The sequence below is a fragment of the Aristolochia californica genome, unplaced genomic scaffold (genome assembly GCF_029961685.1).
Source record: "Aristolochia californica isolate CCGP_79_NKW_82.1479 unplaced genomic scaffold, dmAriCali1.0.hap1 SCAF_15, whole genome shotgun sequence".
Lineage (NCBI taxonomy): Eukaryota > Viridiplantae > Streptophyta > Magnoliopsida > Piperales > Aristolochiaceae > Aristolochia > Aristolochia californica.
This window is the reverse complement of record NW_027181826.1, coordinates 201,464-218,217: the sequence shown is the minus strand read 5'-3', so window position 1 is coordinate 218,217 and position 16,754 is coordinate 201,464. Positions and strand designations below refer to the sequence as shown.

At 36.6% G+C, this 16,754-nt stretch overlaps 3 protein-coding genes across 4 annotated transcripts; all 3 read left to right on the top strand.

Moving 5' to 3' along the window:
* The first annotated feature begins 6,190 nt into the window (after window positions 1-6,190).
* Window positions 6,191-8,338, top strand: LOC137952398 (protein neprosin-like). Of its 2 annotated transcripts, none has more exons than XM_068799552.1 (7): window positions 6,191-6,391; window positions 6,512-6,592; window positions 6,683-6,907; window positions 7,042-7,203; window positions 7,303-7,356; window positions 7,450-7,596; window positions 7,925-8,338. In XM_068799552.1, the coding sequence occupies exons 1-7, from the start codon at window positions 6,230-6,232 to the stop codon at window positions 8,306-8,308; spliced, it is 1,215 nt and encodes a 404-aa protein (XP_068655653.1). In that variant the 5' UTR covers window positions 6,191-6,229; the 3' UTR covers window positions 8,309-8,338. The 2 variants fall into 2 exon arrangements, with proteins under 2 accessions (XP_068655653.1, XP_068655652.1); XM_068799551.1 differs by having other exon boundaries at window positions 6,512-6,598.
* A 2,969-nt stretch (window positions 8,339-11,307) lies between these two features.
* On the top strand, window positions 11,308-13,381 carry LOC137952073 (protein neprosin-like). Its single transcript, XM_068799141.1, has 6 exons — window positions 11,308-11,466; window positions 11,769-11,855; window positions 11,994-12,224; window positions 12,306-12,467; window positions 12,804-12,947; window positions 13,019-13,381. Exons 1-6 carry the CDS (start codon window positions 11,308-11,310, stop codon window positions 13,379-13,381), a joined length of 1,146 nt encoding a protein of 381 aa, XP_068655242.1.
* Window positions 13,382-14,055: 674 nt separating this feature from the next.
* LOC137952070 (protein neprosin-like) lies at window positions 14,056-16,026 on the top strand. The gene is made up of 7 exons (XM_068799139.1): window positions 14,056-14,211; window positions 14,286-14,369; window positions 14,497-14,700; window positions 14,810-14,977; window positions 15,093-15,146; window positions 15,232-15,381; window positions 15,542-16,026. Exons 1-7 carry the CDS (start codon window positions 14,056-14,058, stop codon window positions 15,911-15,913), a joined length of 1,188 nt encoding a protein of 395 aa, XP_068655240.1. The 3' UTR covers window positions 15,914-16,026.
* Window positions 16,027-16,754: the final 728 nt, after the last annotated feature.

The following is a 16,754-nucleotide window of genomic DNA, read 5'->3' as shown; positions in this document are numbered from 1 at the left end:
AGAAGAAATTCCAACTTTCCAACCATTTTTTTTTTTTTTTGCTTTTTTTTGTTTAGAGCTTCTCTAGCTATCTACTGACGTGGTACTTATCAACTGACTGACTAGATGGGGAAAGGAAATGTTTCCTACATATTTCTTCCCACCCTCCTTGTAGTTAAAATTGTTTTCCTCTACTATTTTTTTAATTTATCAAATTGTGCTTTTATTACTTCAGTATAATGCCTAAACTCATTACCTAAAAAGTATAGATATGTGCCCAACATCTAGCTGGAGTAAGTCTTTTGTTCTTCACCCAATAGGTGATTTGCGTTTGAGCTACCCCTAAAAAGTGAGTAATCTCCCTAAAGTTGGGTCATTTTTTTCGCCTTTAAAATTGAGTGGAGTATGTTTTAGACTATAACCATTTTGACTAGTGTATGAAGCTTTGTTGTACGGCTAGGAGTGATTTTCTTCTCCCACATTGTATTTTGTCTAGGCTAGATCTTTATATCATTTTATCCCCAACTTGAGAGGGAGAAGTAGAAAAAGAAGTACAAAAAATAGGTATTTTATTCCATATATTGTGGTAATTTTTGTAAGACCAAAATATTCAAGAAAATGGGAGAACAAAAGATGAAGAATTTTGCATCTATGAAAAAAAAATTCAGAAAAAAAAAAGATAGAATACCAATAATCTTTTTCCTTGTAAGTTGAAGTTATAAAGTCTAGCTTGAGGGGGAGTCTTATACAAGAAGGTCTCAGTTAAAGGTATTTTTGTTATGTTAGTCTTCTATTTATATTCAATTGTTCAATTGTTCTAGGACTTATCTTTTAATGTTTAACTTTGAGTATAACTAGGACAATGATAGTTTAATTATAATTGGATTTTACTTATTTCTTCTATTATAAATAGAGGCTTATGAACTCAAATTACATCAAGTTAGTGAAACTTTTATCTTTTCTAGAAATTCAATATATGTCTCAGTCAAACTCTATCTTTGGGTATTGAAACTTACAAGTTGAACCATATAAAAATCAAAGATCAAGGTTTGGGGAAAAAATTGAAATTCTCATAAACTCTAGAATTTAGGTAATTGTGTCTTCATATGCTCAGCTTGGTTTTGATCTCATTCATGACTTCTTGTGATTGGAATGTTGAGTAAAATATTGAATATGATTATCCACATGACAAGTATGTGAAAACACTACTACCATAGGCTGGACAAGATTGAATGAATTGTGTGAGGGGATCATTTTTATGATCGTGTTTTATAAAATGGGCTTGAATGGGTTTGCATTTCATGATGAGTTTGGGAAAATGAATGGACCATTAGGCAAACTAGGAAAGGAAGTTCCTTAAGAAAGAAGTAGGAAGATGCAAATGACGAGGAGGAGATCAAAGAAAATAAGGGAGAAAAGACCCCATTAGATTAATGGTAGATAGGGTATGAGTTCAAGGATCCAATAGCCAGAACGATGATTCTTGAAGGAGATAAGAGAGTGATAGGTAAAATAGAGACACCTAGTGAGGGAATTGAAGGAGATGATCAATTAAAAGAATGTGCCTATTTGATACATAAAGTTGGAAGTAATGGGAGATGAATGAGGCAGAACTAGACAGAGTGAGGGAGGTTTGTAAAACAAGAAGCAAGAATAAAGAACTGAGATAAAGCTCTAACTTTGAAATTACAAAATCTTATTCAAACTACGAGGAAGAAAATAAACTTTAAACAAATAAATGATGATGCATGAGAGGGATGAAGAAGTCACCTCAACTTAAGAAAGTTGAACATGTGAAAGAGAATCCAATAAGTATAGAGGGTAATTGAGAAAATTGAAAAGGAAAAAATAGAGAAAGTAGGAAGAAAGAGATAATGTTTCCAGGTAGGAGGCCATGCACCCTAGACAAAAGATGAAGAAAGGGACACCCTTGATAGAATAAATATCAACTTTAGGGAACCACCTAGCAAATCTAGGTGAAAGTGGAGCATGGCTAATTCAACTTTTCAAATGGAATTAAACCCCAATTAGTGATCACTATTTTAGCCATTGTGTGTTTTTTTGAATTGGCCAATAGACTCAAGATCTCTCAAAAGAGGGTTGGGCTCTATCTATAATACTCTTTAAGACTTCTTATGGACGTTTGCATGTAATAGAGTAAAGCGATTGTGTAAATTCAGGGGGAGTACAAATATATCCCAGTGTACATACCATAGGGGAGTAAAATACAATAACCATAGGGGGATGATAGGAACCCCAAGTGCGAAGGTCCTATGCTTTTCTTATATTTGAAATGAGGAATTGAAAGAGAGAGGTTCAAAATTTTAGAATAAGAGAGTAAGGAAGAAGAGAGAGAAAGAGAGGAAAAAAATAGAGGAGAGGTGCTAGGGCATGAATTTGAGAGGGGGAAGAAGAGGATTGGCAGAAGGTAATTTAAAATAAATTATTTCACTTTGGATGCCTTTCTCCAGTCTATTCTCCTCAGTTTATAATTTTCCTTTACATCTCTTAGGAAATTTCTAATTCAATTAAGATTTCCAAATACAACAATCTCAGGAAATCAAAACTATATAGATGTAGGAGATTGAAGAAGATTGCTAAATTATTGAAATCCTTTGTCTAGAGAATATTTCAGGAATGGAAACTCAAGATTGTTTTTACTCCCTCTTGACCAACTTTTCAAATTCTTAAGTTTCCCTTGAGTTAGCTCCCCTTTTCCAAGCCATGCCCCTCACTTGTTCCTTTTTTTAGGCACCCAAAAAATTATAAATTTTGGGTGGGCCCCCTAGATAATTTTCTAGAGAACAAAATCAAAATTTGAGATTTACCCTTAGTGGTGCCCCTTGGACTTTTAAAAATATAAATGCCCCGAAAATTATAATTTGTACCCATCACCTAGCATGGTACATGTAGGGGTGGCATCGAGTCGAGCCAAGCTTGAACCTACATATGTTCGAGCTTGGCTTGATTTGAATACTTCGAATTTGAGCTCAGTCTCGATCCTAAAATTGGAATCTAGCTCGAGCCCAAAAATTTTAACTGAGTTTGAGCCTGAGCTTGAGTTGGGTTCGAGCTCTAAACTACATTTAAAACTTTAAAAATAAAAAAACAATTACAAAAAAATAAAGAGAATATTGTAATGAACTTGGTACCAGTGAACTACAAGGTATCACAGAGAAGTCCAAGACTTTGCAATGGAGCATACTAATGTATAATAAATAGCTTAATAGACATAAAAGAAAGAGCAAACACCTTCATCAATAATGTTTATTCCATAGACAAAATACAACTTTAGATGTTGAGGACCCAAAAGGGCTGAATGATCGATCATCTTTGAGGTTTGAGGTAAATAAGAGAAACTATCAATCAACTAAAGAGATAATTGATGAGAGAAATTAGAGAAAAGAGTATTTTCATAAAAAAAAATTATACTAACGAGTCAGCTCACAAGCTAACAAGTCAAATTTGGCTTGTTATACTTAACGAGCCTAATTTAAAGTTTGATCTGAAACCGAGCTCAAGTAAAAATTGAACTAAGCCGAGTTTTTTTTCAAGTTGAGCTCAAGCGGTTTTCAAGCCGGTTTATCTTGGTGCCACCACTAGGTACATGTTTATTTTTATATAAATTTGGGTTTTATTAGGGGAGCACCATTATAGGGGCAACATCATAGTAGGGGGAGGATATCTATCTCCCCATTGTAAATTTTGATGATGTCTAAAGGGGGAGAAAATTTGGAGTGAGCACAAAAAAATGCTAAAAGGGGGGGGGGGGGGAGGGGGGGGGGGAGGGAATCCGAGTGAGTTTGAATTAGAATTTTATATTAGATGTAATTTAATTCATATTTATTCACTCATTTGTATCGATATTTTATATGCTCATGAATGTTTATCATCATAAAAAAGGCATATAATGTTGATTTCAAGATCCTCATTGAGATTTTTTTTATGATAACAAATACTCAAGTATTAATGATGTGTGTTAAAGTACATTGTGCATCTAATAAACCCCTAAAGAAAACTTTCGTAGCATATCCATTTGAGTGGCAAGAGATTATCCGTACAACCCCATATATCAAAAGTGAACAAGTAGCTTATGTAAAAAAAACACACCATCCAAATAGCTAAGCAATAGTGTTTGCCCAAACAAGAGGAAGAATAATCACTTTTATAGCCAAGTAAGTTTTTTTCCCCTTTTCATTTTTCTTCCTCTTCTTTGACTCGTCATATATATATATATATATCCATCCCCCCCCCCCCCCGCCCCTTTACAATGCAATCATTCATAGACATTCTTAAATATGTTGAATTTTTAGATAAGAGATAATTTATTGACTTTATTATAAATGAGTACAATGATCATCTATTTATAATAGAGAAACAAGTAGAATCAGACTATAATTAAACAACCCATATCTCAGTTACACCCAAACTTTAACTAGATTTTAACACAATTAAACAATTGAATATAACTAGAAGACTAATATCACTAAAACATATTTTAACTGAGCCCCTTTAGTGAGACTTCCTTCGTATGAGACTTCTTTTAGATTCCATTATATTAGTTCTGGCTCTTTTGAAACTTCTTCCTATGAGAGTCATTTAAGATTCTTCTATACATATTTTTCAACAAAATAATACTACATTTTTTTAGGGATCTTGATACCATAAGTTGTCTCATTTCACATATACAAGCCAACATACAATAACCAAAATGATGTTTTAAAGTTGGAGTTCTAATCTTCTATGCACCACCTTTCATTTTGTTTTGTTTGCATTTCGCTCAAATTCTTGCATAAACTAGCCCAAGACTTATTTCATTTACCTTACTCTCTAATTAATTTTGAGCCTTTGTTTTTCTTTTGTAGACATGAAATGAGATTTTGTGATTTAAAATTTTTAGGTTATCTCATTTTCATGGATTCATTATTTGCTAGCCACTATCTCAAATTCCTAAGATGTTACTTTCTTCTTCTTTTACAACTTCAAATCAGATTTGATGATTTCTAAATATGAGTTCTATCTCATTTCTTCTATCATGCTTCTTACCAACTTTTTAATGTCTTAATTTATCTTGGACTTAGAAAAAACAAAAAAGATAGATCATGTAGAGACAAATCACACAAATGTTCTAATAGGTTTTAAAATAACTCTCACACATGATTCTAACAATTTTTTTGTCTTTTATCTTTAATGGTGAGCAAGAAGTGGTTGGTGGTGTACAAGAACAGTATATTAGGAGAAGCTAAGCTCATTTTATGCTAATTAGGTTAATCAGACTCTTGCTTGAATCGACTAATTAATTCTACTGCTTCTAATGAAATGCGACACAGAATAAGATGGCAATTTGGATCATCTATTCATGGGAGTCTGGCGTGAATGAACGATCTGATTGTTGTCTCACAATGAAGTGTATTCAGAAAAATCCCTGTTAACCTTTTTTCTTTCACAACAAAAAAAAAAAAATGCAGCTAAAAACATAATAAAACAAATGCAACTTAATAAAGAAGGGAGCTCCATTTTCTGAAGCGGGTTTGACTCTTTTGACTGAGTAGCTTCGATTGGGAAGGTAAGAGCTCTGACAAACTGAAGCACCAGCGGGTTTGAGTAGCTTCCTCGCCGGTTGTTCCCATTTCCGTGAGAGTTCACCGAAACCAAATCAAGAACCGAGAACCTATATCCGACGAACTAAGAAATCGGGAGGAAGATAACTCACCTTTGAGAGCACCAAAAATGTCGAAGAATTACTCTGGCACCGATGATCTCCAAACGCAGCTCTGATACCATGTCAATCGATTTCTCAGAATGAAGGTAATATCAAGAGATCGATTTCTGTTTCGATGCCCCCAATTTCCTCCCGTTACACATATATAGACCTTTAAGTTATAATCTACAAGAAATTACAATAATACCCTCCCCTTATCATAATTCATAAATACATAAATACAAATCAACTTGATAACAATTGGCTCGTCTCAGAAAAGGGGCCTACAAGTCAGAGATACAGACTGGCATGAGAAATCACCATTACTGATTTTCTCCTGTACATATATAGTTCATACCATAGATGTACTCTGCATTAAAATGACAACGAAGTTCACCGGTCACAGTTTGCTGGCTAGCATGAGCAACAGCTCATGATGATTATAAATCAAAATAGTACAACCCAAAAGCCATGGGAGAAACACTGTGATCCTTCGCCGCTTCCATCTACTTCCCCGTTCAGGTTTAATTCCTTCAAGCTGCAGCAGCCATGGCGGGCGCTATTGGTGTCTGGCTGATGAAAGCAATACTTGTACTCGTGCTTGAAACTTCCCTAGTTTTCACTGAAGCCAAGACTCTGTCTAAAGATGAGTATTTGGCAATGAAACGACACCTCAAGATTCTGAACAAGCCTGCAGTCAAAAGCTTCAAGGTGAAGTTTCTGGGCACACTGAAGTTAATTTATCTTTCAATTATATTCTGTAAAAGTCTGTTGTCTTCCTCTCAAACCGATCTCCATTTATGGATACGTTTTACATCTTTGTTATGACAGACCGATTATGGAGATATATTCGATTGTGTTGACATTAACAAGCAGCTTGCCTTTGATCATCCTCTCATGAAGAATCATACAGTTCAGGTTCAGTTTCTCAAGAATAAGTGACTGTATGTAAGTTTATGCTTCTTGCTTCTTGTAGATCTAATAATGGTATTTTGTTTACAGATGCAACCCAGCTCCTTTCCTACAAGAAATGATAACCGCGTCTACTCCACTACAGATTTGGATATTGGACTACCTGATGATGGCTGTCCAATTGGAACTGTTCCGATTAGAAGGGTCACCATGCAAGATTTAATGCGAGCTCCTTCTCCCTCAGAGTTTGGGAAGAAATACGTCCTAAATGATTCGGAAGTAATCTTCACCACTGGCCCTCCTGCTCGGCACCATGTAGGTCACTCTTCAAGCTTTCCTTAAATCTTCCTTGTTAATACATCCAATACATATTGATAATATATCCATCCATGACGAGGAGTAATTGTTTCAATTTCCTTCTACTGATTCTTCTTTATTAATTTTTCCAGTGGGCACTGGATGAGACAAAATATGAGGAATTCTATGGTACCGAAGTGAGAATAAATCTTTGGAAACCAAATGTAGTTTACTGGAATAAATTTAGTCTGGCGCAGTTCTGGATTTGTAGTGGCCCTTATGAGAAATTGAACACCATTGAAGCTGGATGGATGGTAATTAGTCCATTATTCCTGAAACTTACATCATATTTTGATAGGTATCAAGTAAGTTTAGAATATTATTATCTAATTATTGAGATGATACTTGTATAGGTGTATCCAAGAGCTTTTAATGACTACAATCTTCGGCTATTTTCTTATTGGACGGTAAATTTCTTAGAATCAAAGATTTTTTTAGTGTGATATGGGTTCATTCATTTCATTTATACTGATTTTTTTCTTTTGATTTTCAAATAACAGGCTGATGGTTATCATAATACAGGGTGCCTCAACGTTAACTGCCCGGGTTTCGTACAGATTAGTAGAAAAATACCATTAGGCGTCACACTCTTTCCATTATCCACTTATGGTGGAGATCAGTATGAGATAACTCTCCTTTCATTTTTGGTGAGGTTTTGCATGTTGTCTACTTATTTCATTGTTCTTATTGCATCAAAAGGAAAACTCATTTTTCTATAGCCTTTATCTTCTTGTGAATCGAGAATAACCCATTCTCTAATGCTGAATAAATGATAGAAAATTTTGGCCACTGGTTTGCAGTTTTTCTATGATTTTCTATTGGCATATACGCATCCTTCCTATATTTATCTTTGCCAGAGCATCCATTTTAGTAACTTACTTTATAAAAACTTGGTCTTATTACAACAGGCAGAACAAAAGCAACAACCTTCGTTACATGCTATACAATTCATAAGTTTTTGCTCCTACTTTCCAGGACCCAAATAGCAAGCAGTGGTGGCTAATCTTAGGGAATGAGAGCATTGGCTACTGGCCGAACCACATCTTCAACTCCTTATCAGCGAAAGCAGAAAGGATTAATTGGGGAGGTGAGGTATACAACCCGGACGAAGCCCTGGACCAGTTGAAATCTGATATGCCTCCAATGGGTAGTGGTCATTTTGCCGAAGAAGGATATGGGAAATCAAGTTTCATGCGGGCAATGCAAGTCGTCATAGAAAACAATACGATTGTAGATGCCCCTAAGACTCATCCATTTGTTGATACTCGCAAATGCTACAACATGATTGACAAAGGACACGTAGATGATGTATGGGGAAGAACATTTTATTTTGGAGGACCAGGTGGAAAATGTCTTTGATGATGCTTTCACTCTTTTGATAGAGTAAAATGGTGCAATGAATATTATCAAATAAAAAGATTGTTTACTATAATAAAAAGCAGTTTTAATGATGAATTTTATAACAACGATTTATGGTTGTTAATTTTGTACCAAATGCCAAATTATTCTAAACCAAATATTTTTTGTTGTTTATGTTATCCTTGGCTTTATCCATATACATCTCACAAATTTGATCAAAGGTCTAAAACATGTGTATTTCTTGGTTACTTTTTATCTCAAAGTGCTTACTTGTGTTTTGACCCATCTACTTCAAAAATATTTGTTTCTCGTCATGTCAAGTTTGTAGAGTCTGTCTTCCCTTACACATCCCTTAATAATCACCTACCTCGTCCCACCTCCACCACCATAGATACTTTTATTCCCACCTCCTTCTGACGATAATTCACAAACCACTGAGACACCAACACATCACATAGAAACTGGGTAGCAACCACGACCCATCAAACTATCACCAAATACTACCTATCCATCCATCGAAACCCAATCTACCACCCAACAACTCACTCAACATCGAACGACCAATCGAGCCAAAAATAATATTTGTAAACCCATTCAAAAACTCAACCTTCACACCCACTTACCATCCCAACCCGACCTTGAACCTACCTCCATGACTCAACCCCTCAAAGATCATAACTGGCGTTGAGCTATGTTTGAAGAATATGATGTTCTTGCTTGTAATGGGACGTGGGAGCTAGTTCCTCTTTATGGTATCACTAATTTGTTGGTTGTAAGTGAATTTTTTGAATCAAAAGACATTTTAATGGGTCTATCGACATATTTAAAGCACGTCTTGTGGTCAAAGAATTTTATCAACGACCAAGTGTGGATTACCATAAGACTTTTAGCCCGGTTGTTACGCCCACCACTGTGAGACTTGTACTTGGTATTATATTTAGCAATGGTTGGTCCCTTCATCAACACGATATCAATAATACCTTTCTTCAAGGCCGACTCTTAGAAAATGTTTATATGGCATAACCTCGGGACTTTGATGATTCAAATCATTCAACTTATGTCTGTAAACTTCATAAAGCTATCGATGGTCTCAAACAGGCTCAACGGGCTTGGTATCATGAACAACGTCAATTTCTTTCGGGTTCAGCTTTCAAGAATTCTCACTCTGATACTTCCCTATTTACTTTCAATATTGGCAAGCATGTTCTGTTTCTACTGGTGTATGTCGATGATATTGTTATTACTAGTAATAGTGATAACTATATTTCTTAATTTGTTGATTGCCTCACTCATCGTTTCTCTCTGAAAGATCTTAGCTCTCTTTCTTACTTCCTTGGAGTTGAGGTTGCTCCGCATCGCAATGACATATTACTCTCTCAATACGGATACATCCAAGACCTACTTAAAAGAACTCTTATGGAAGATGCTAAACCTATGCTCACCCCTTTTCTGATGAAGCTCCACTTTCTGATCCATCTCAGTTTTTGAACTAGTTGGCAACCTGCAATACCATTCTCTCACTCGCCTAATATTTCCTTTGTTGTCAATAAGATGTCCCAATTTATGCGTCAATCGATTGACGAGCACTGGGTGCTTGTCAAATGAATTTTAAGGTATTTATGTGGCACATTGGATAAATGACTTCTTTTTCTACATCGTAAGTCTCCAATATCTCTACATGGGTAGGCAATAAAGATGATTACTCTTCCACTAGTGCCTACCTTATTTATCTTTGACATAATCTCATTTCCTGGAGTTCAAAGAAGTAATACACTGTTGCTCGTTCTTCTATTTATGCTGAGTTTTGATCAGTTGCAGCTACTGCTGCTAAACTTTAGTGGGTGTGCTCTCTACTTATTGAACTTGGTGTGACTTTGCAGTCTTCTCCTATTGTCTATTGTGATAATATTGCTTCCACTCAGTTAAGCTTCAATCCCATGTTTCACTCTAAAATGAAACATGTAACAGTTGATTATCACTTCATCCGTGATCAGGTTCAATAAGGTCTACTTCGTGTTGGTCATATTGCTTCTGCTGACCAACTTGCTGATCTCCTTACAAAACCATTGCCACGTTCATAGTTTCAGCTACAAAAAGACAAGATTAACCTCTCTAACCGTGGCCTATCTTGAGGGGGCATAAAGAACAGACTATCTTCCCTTCGATTTAGGAGATTTCTATTGATTGTATTTATCCCTTTGGTTTAGGAGATTTTTATTGTAAATTATATATATATATATATATATATATATATATATACCACTCTTAAATCAATAAAAAAACATGGTTCAATTTCAACAGAAAGCAATTTGTTTTCACTTATCTCGACCAAGTGATGGATGTGAAAGAGATATGGAAGCGTAGGGATACTTCTCATAGGAGAAGATGGGAGAGGTAGTACTAGCAATACAACATTGGTGACCTTTTAGACCATGGATTTTGTATTATAGCTGATCATGGATCTCTATAATTTCTTTTTAATCAAAACATTGTTTCAAATCTACAACAATGTTGGTTGGTGAAGCTATTTAGGATATGATTGAGAGATGATCTATAGGAAAGGCACAACTAAACCAACAACAACGTTGGTTTAAGCATGAAAACACTTGTAATTGAAATCTTATCCCAAAATTTCAGCGTTTTATAAAATCTTTCAAATACCTCACGACTAACCCCCCGAATAGACTGATTTGTATTGATTATCCAAAACCAAGTAATTGATTATGTAAATGAAGGCCATAAATAGGTGTGTAAATTAATGTAAAAAAACCCTATAATTCAATTAATCGTCCCTTTCTTTTTCATCTAGGGGTTATATTTCCAGGGCCAAATCATGTAAATAGCTTTGTGTGTTTTCACTCTTCATGCTTTGTAACGGCCCTTTTCATCCTATCTACGTGTCTGTGAAGTAAGTTTGTAATGATATTCTTTTCTTAAAGCAAAAAAGCTGTTGCTCTAAATAAAACATGGCGCAGTAACCTTGTCTATTTCAGTTCTGTATGGAGAAGGCTTCGAGTATTGAGCTTGCAAGAGCGATATTGTCTTTGTTCATAGTCTTCCTTGTTGTTGTTGATAGAGAGAAGATATCAAATCGAGAGTATTTGGCAATGAAGCGACAGCTCAGGAAACTCAACAAGCCCGGGATTGAAGTTATCAAGGTAACATTCATCTACTACTAATCTAATGGCGTCTAGCCTTAACTGAATGCTACTCCTGTAGTTTCTTGCTTCTTGCTCTCCGAGTAGTTTTTCTTGGATGGGACCCTTCTTGCTCTCCGAGTACTTCCACTCGCGAAAGATTTCCAGAGCGAAGTTCCATGCGCACTTTCCTTGAAGTATTTATTTTATTTTATTTTCTATTTTGAGAAAATTACTTTTGGTTCTTCCGATTCAAAGATGTGCATTAGAATTTGATTTTTTTATGTAGCTTGATGAGAACTAATCTACTGTTCACATGGCAGACTAAATATGGGGACATTTACGACTGCGTAGATATCCACAGGCAGCCTGCTCTAGACCATCCTCTTCTGAAAAATCACACTGTCCAGGTCTATCATTATCCCTCATCTTGATCAATAAAAAAAAACGTTGAACATCTCTACAATATTACTCTTTTTTACCCTTCCCCATGACTTCCATTTTTAAACTACCTCGTTTAAAGTTTTGAAAGGAGCAAATTGATGCAGATGGCACCGACTTACTTGCCAGAAATCCCAAAGAGAAATGTTTCTCGATCAGGTACTGTTTCAATAGATATATCTCTCCCAGATGGAGGGTGCCCAGAAGGCTCAGTCCCCCTTCTCAGAACGACTGTAGAAGGTTTGATCAGGGCTAAATCCGTGAAACGCATTAGAAGGAAACAATACCAGCAAAATAGTGGTAATTTAAGTGTGAATGTGAATGGTTATACTCATCATGTAAGTTTTTTCTTTATTGACTGGCGTTCTTTGGTCAAGACAAATGTAATTATACTGATGCACTTGTTTCTGTTTGATCAGTACGCAATTGTAAGAGCTGAAGGCAGTCGCTATTATGGACTTACTGCATCAATGAATGTCTGGTCTCCAAATGTAATGTACAATATTCACAGCAGCATTGCCAGGATGTCGTTTTATGGTGGCCCTCTTGAGCAACTCAACTTAGTAGAAGCTGGATGGATGGTAACTCTAGCTAGCATCTTCTGATTCTATATCAGCATAAACTGAAGAACATGAATTTCAAATGACAAATGTCAAGTGATCTGCTGAAAGGGTTCTGTTCACGAGACCAACTAGGTTCATCTTCTGACTCCTAATTACTTTCCCTGTTTATTAATATTCCTTCCACCTTTGAATCCACAGGTATACCCCACAAGGTACTTTGATGCACGTCCCGTCTGTATGTATTTTGGACAGTAAGCAGAAATGGCATCCCCTTCTGTTAAATTAAAAGGCAATTGTGTCAGACTTCTCTCGCTCATTCTAAAACTAATACTTGTGTTAAATTGTTAACTTCAGTCAGACAACTACCGCAATGGCTGCTATGACAGGGAGTGCCAAGGCTTTATACATACTAGTACAACTCTTAGTATTCCGTCTGTGGTTGAACCACTTTCCACTTATAATGGAGACCAATATTACATTACCCTCGAGATATACAGGGTAGGTTGTGACTGTAAACGATTGAATTCTATACTGAATATGACACTAGTCTCGTTATGTTTGTGTGGCAGGACCGAAACACAGGCCACTGGTGGCTTACATATGGAGAAAACCAAGATCGGGTGGGTTATTGGCCGTCCAATCTGTTACCTCACATGAGAGACTATGCTACTGAAGTCCATTGGGGTGGCGAGGTTGCCTCCTTCCCTCCGATGGGGAGTGGCCATTTTGCTCAGGAAGGATTTGGGAAGTCATGTTTCATGATGAACCTTGAGATGCTTGACGAAGCAGCTCACCTTACAGATGTACCAACAGACACCCACCCGCTCGTTACCGACAATACCTGCTACAGTATTATTGACCACTTACCAAACGGGAATGAAATGGGTAGGCATATCTATTTCGGTGGACCTGGCGGTCGCTGCCAGGCCTAGTGGTCTTCGTGCTCTTACCCATGCTTGGAAATAAACTGATATTCAATAATCTTTGTCGTTTTAGTAGATTGTGCAATGGTTTGTGTCATCAGCTTATATTGACAAAGGAAACAAGTTCCATGAAAGTAGATTACATTAGAACGTAATTTTTTTCTCGGAAAGACATATTTCTTAATGGTTCCTAGGAAGAATCACATAAAGGTCAAAGTCAAAAAAAATCTCTTGGGTTTTAGGTAGGAAAAAACTACCTAAATTTGCATATCGTTTTTAGATGAATCTAAACCTAATTTCAACATGGTTTCTAAACAGAGAGATTGCCTCATTAGAGTCGTCCGTTGTTGTTGTTGTTGTTTTATGAATTTGGGATGGATCCTTTTGTTAAATAATCCAATTTGGTAAATAATCCATCTCGTAATCTACTCTTTACGGAAGAAATTGCATTAAAACCCATTAGCCTATAAATTGGCTACTTTAAGAGGAAATATTGAAAGCGAATCCTTCCATTCCTGTATCAACGAATTAGGAAAATGAGGTGGTAAATGCGAAAAAGTTCAATCATTCCATTCCTGTAGACACGAAAATTAATTTTTGAAAGACGCCAGCCATGGTGGAGCTTGAAATATTTAAACAACTTGCCTCCTGTCGTCTCTCAAGGTTTCTTCTCCTTTGCCGCCATGGCTGCTGCCACAAGATTTATTTTAATGATGATAATAGCTTGCTTTGCCTTTTCTCCCGCTTTCAGCAGTGCAAGGACTTTATCAAACGAGAAATACCTCCAAATTAAGAGGCAGCTCAACTCTCTCAACAAGCCCGCTGCGAAAAGCTTCAATGTAATGATCTCTCTCTCTCTCTCTCTCTTTCTTTCTCTGCTCTCTCTCTCTGAAGTATGATTGTTTCTAAATAGGTTGATGGAGATATATTCGATTGTGTGGATATACACAAGCAACCCTCTTTTGATCATCCTCTCCTCAAGAATTTCACCATTCCGGTCAGTGCCATCATTCATGCTATTAACATTATTTGCTTTTCCTGGATCGTATATACTAAGTTGTTTTCCTGATTGACGTTCTGTGATACATGATATAACTTAGTTTTTGGCTCCGGTGACTGTATAGACTATACCAAAACTGGAATTGGGGAGTCTTTCAGATGCCGCCTTGAAGATAGGATTGCCGGATGGAGGCTGCCCGGACGGAACTGTCCCTATTCGAAGAGTTCAATTCAGGGATTTGCTAAGATCTCGGTCTTCGTCTAGTTTTGGCACCCGGTATCACAACTGGAATAAAACCAGTGCGCAAGCCGGAGACAGTCCATCTCGTGTATGTACCTTTCGAACCATTCATTTGTTTGCTAGTTTATTTCTTTTGGCTTCGTTAAGAGACTTAGTCCTTCAGTAAGGGGGGATTTATTTTTATAACTACTGCGCAGTCTGTATCTGTTCGCACCAAACCAGGCGATTTTAGAGGAGGTCAAGCAACCTTCAATGTATGGAATCTGTCTGTCAGTGATTCACAATATAGCACTGCGAGTCTGCAAGTCTTTCATGGATACGGCGTTCCTGGTTCTAACCTCGGTGTCATTCAAGCTGGATGGATGGTACTTCATAGCGAAATTTCTACTATAAAAGCTGTCACTTTTGTTTTTATTTCCTCTTTAAAATTTCATAAACTGTAGCCCTTTTATCAAGCTAATATGGTTTGTGAAACTCCAGGTGAACAAAAAGGCTTTTTCTGACTCTGAACCTCGATTGTTTGCACACTGGAGTGTATGCATCATTAAATCTCACCCTTCAATGCTGTTCATTTTTTTTTGTGTCATTACTCTTTTATTGATTCCAATTTGATCTCCAGGAAGATAATGAGCACACCAAAGGTTGCTTCAATCTTGAATGCCAAGGCTTCGTTCAAGTCAGCCCCTATGTGATATTGGGTGCAAAACTCTTTCCTACCAGCTCTGAATTTGGAGGGCCCCAAGTAGATCTCAAAGTTGTCATTTACGTGGTATATACGTGTTTCCTATTAATCAAACCATAATTGAATTGTTACTTTTACTGGTTTATAATTCATGGGACTCTTTGATGCGATATTCTTTTCATGAGAGTCCACATCTACTAGACCGCTTGGTCCAAGAAATCTTTTAACTAAGTCTTGTGTTATGCAGGCAAATGATGGGGTGTGGTGGCTTCTTGTCAATAACGAGCTTGTGGGTTTCTGGCCTCCTTCAGTCTTCAACAACGAGATGAAAAGCGCCAATGTAGTTCAATGGGGTGGTGATGTCTTCAATGGAGATCTCAACAAGAGTTTCCCTCCAATGGGCAGTGGCCATTTCCCCAGAGAAGGGGAAGTTATGATAGCTTCTTATATAAAAGAACTACAAGTTTTGAACAGCCAGGGCAAAGTTGAAGACGCTCCTGCAGGTGATGATGTTGTGAGGAATAATGAAGCACCGGCGTGCTATGGCTTGACTGATCATGGAAATGAAGGCAGTTGGCACAGATATTTTTATTTCGGGGGACCTGGTGGCAAGTGCTAAATTCACAGATTCAATGGAGAGCGTGATTCAGTCAGAATTGTTAATAAGTTGTTTAGGTATCACAAGGGCTTGGATGTTGAGTTTGTGACTTTGAGTGAAACTGATTTTGCGAATGATTGTCTTTAGATTTACAAGTATATATAAACTATATTAGACTATCATGAATTTCTAAACAACAGTATGAAATTCATTGAATAAAAACATTAAACAAAAGTCCAAAAACTTACCTCTATCCATTCGATCAAAATCTGTAAACTTCACCGGAGTTCTCTGCGTCTGACTCTTTCGCTTTTTGATCACTCTTTGTGATGGTGTAAACTGAAGGTTTGTACGAGTGAATGAGGTTGGGGACCAAATCTCTATTTATAAACCAAGCTCCCATTAAGCTTATCGGCTTTTGTAATTGCCGATGGGAGGACGTGGGTCTTAAACCTCCATGGACGTGGGAACGTGGTCTTCCGAAACGGCACCACGTTCTCCATAAAAGACGTTAGCCAATTGCTTTCAAAACTTAAAGGATGTTGGACAACCTCTATAGTTAACATTCTCCCACTTGGTCCACACTTCTAGTGTAATCTGAATCTCATTGATAATCTGAATTTAAGTCATAAATACATGAATCATGGCGATAGGTCCTCTGATAATGAGTATTACTTTTTATGTATTACAATGTATTTATTTCTTATACTTTATGAATAATCCCTATGTTTATTCTTGGTCCAACACAGATGATTTTCTCAAAATTAAAGTGCACATAAATATGAGAAAAATATCACAATAATTAAGAATTTCACTAAAATAACATTGTTCATATAATGAAAAATTATATAATGGAACCGAG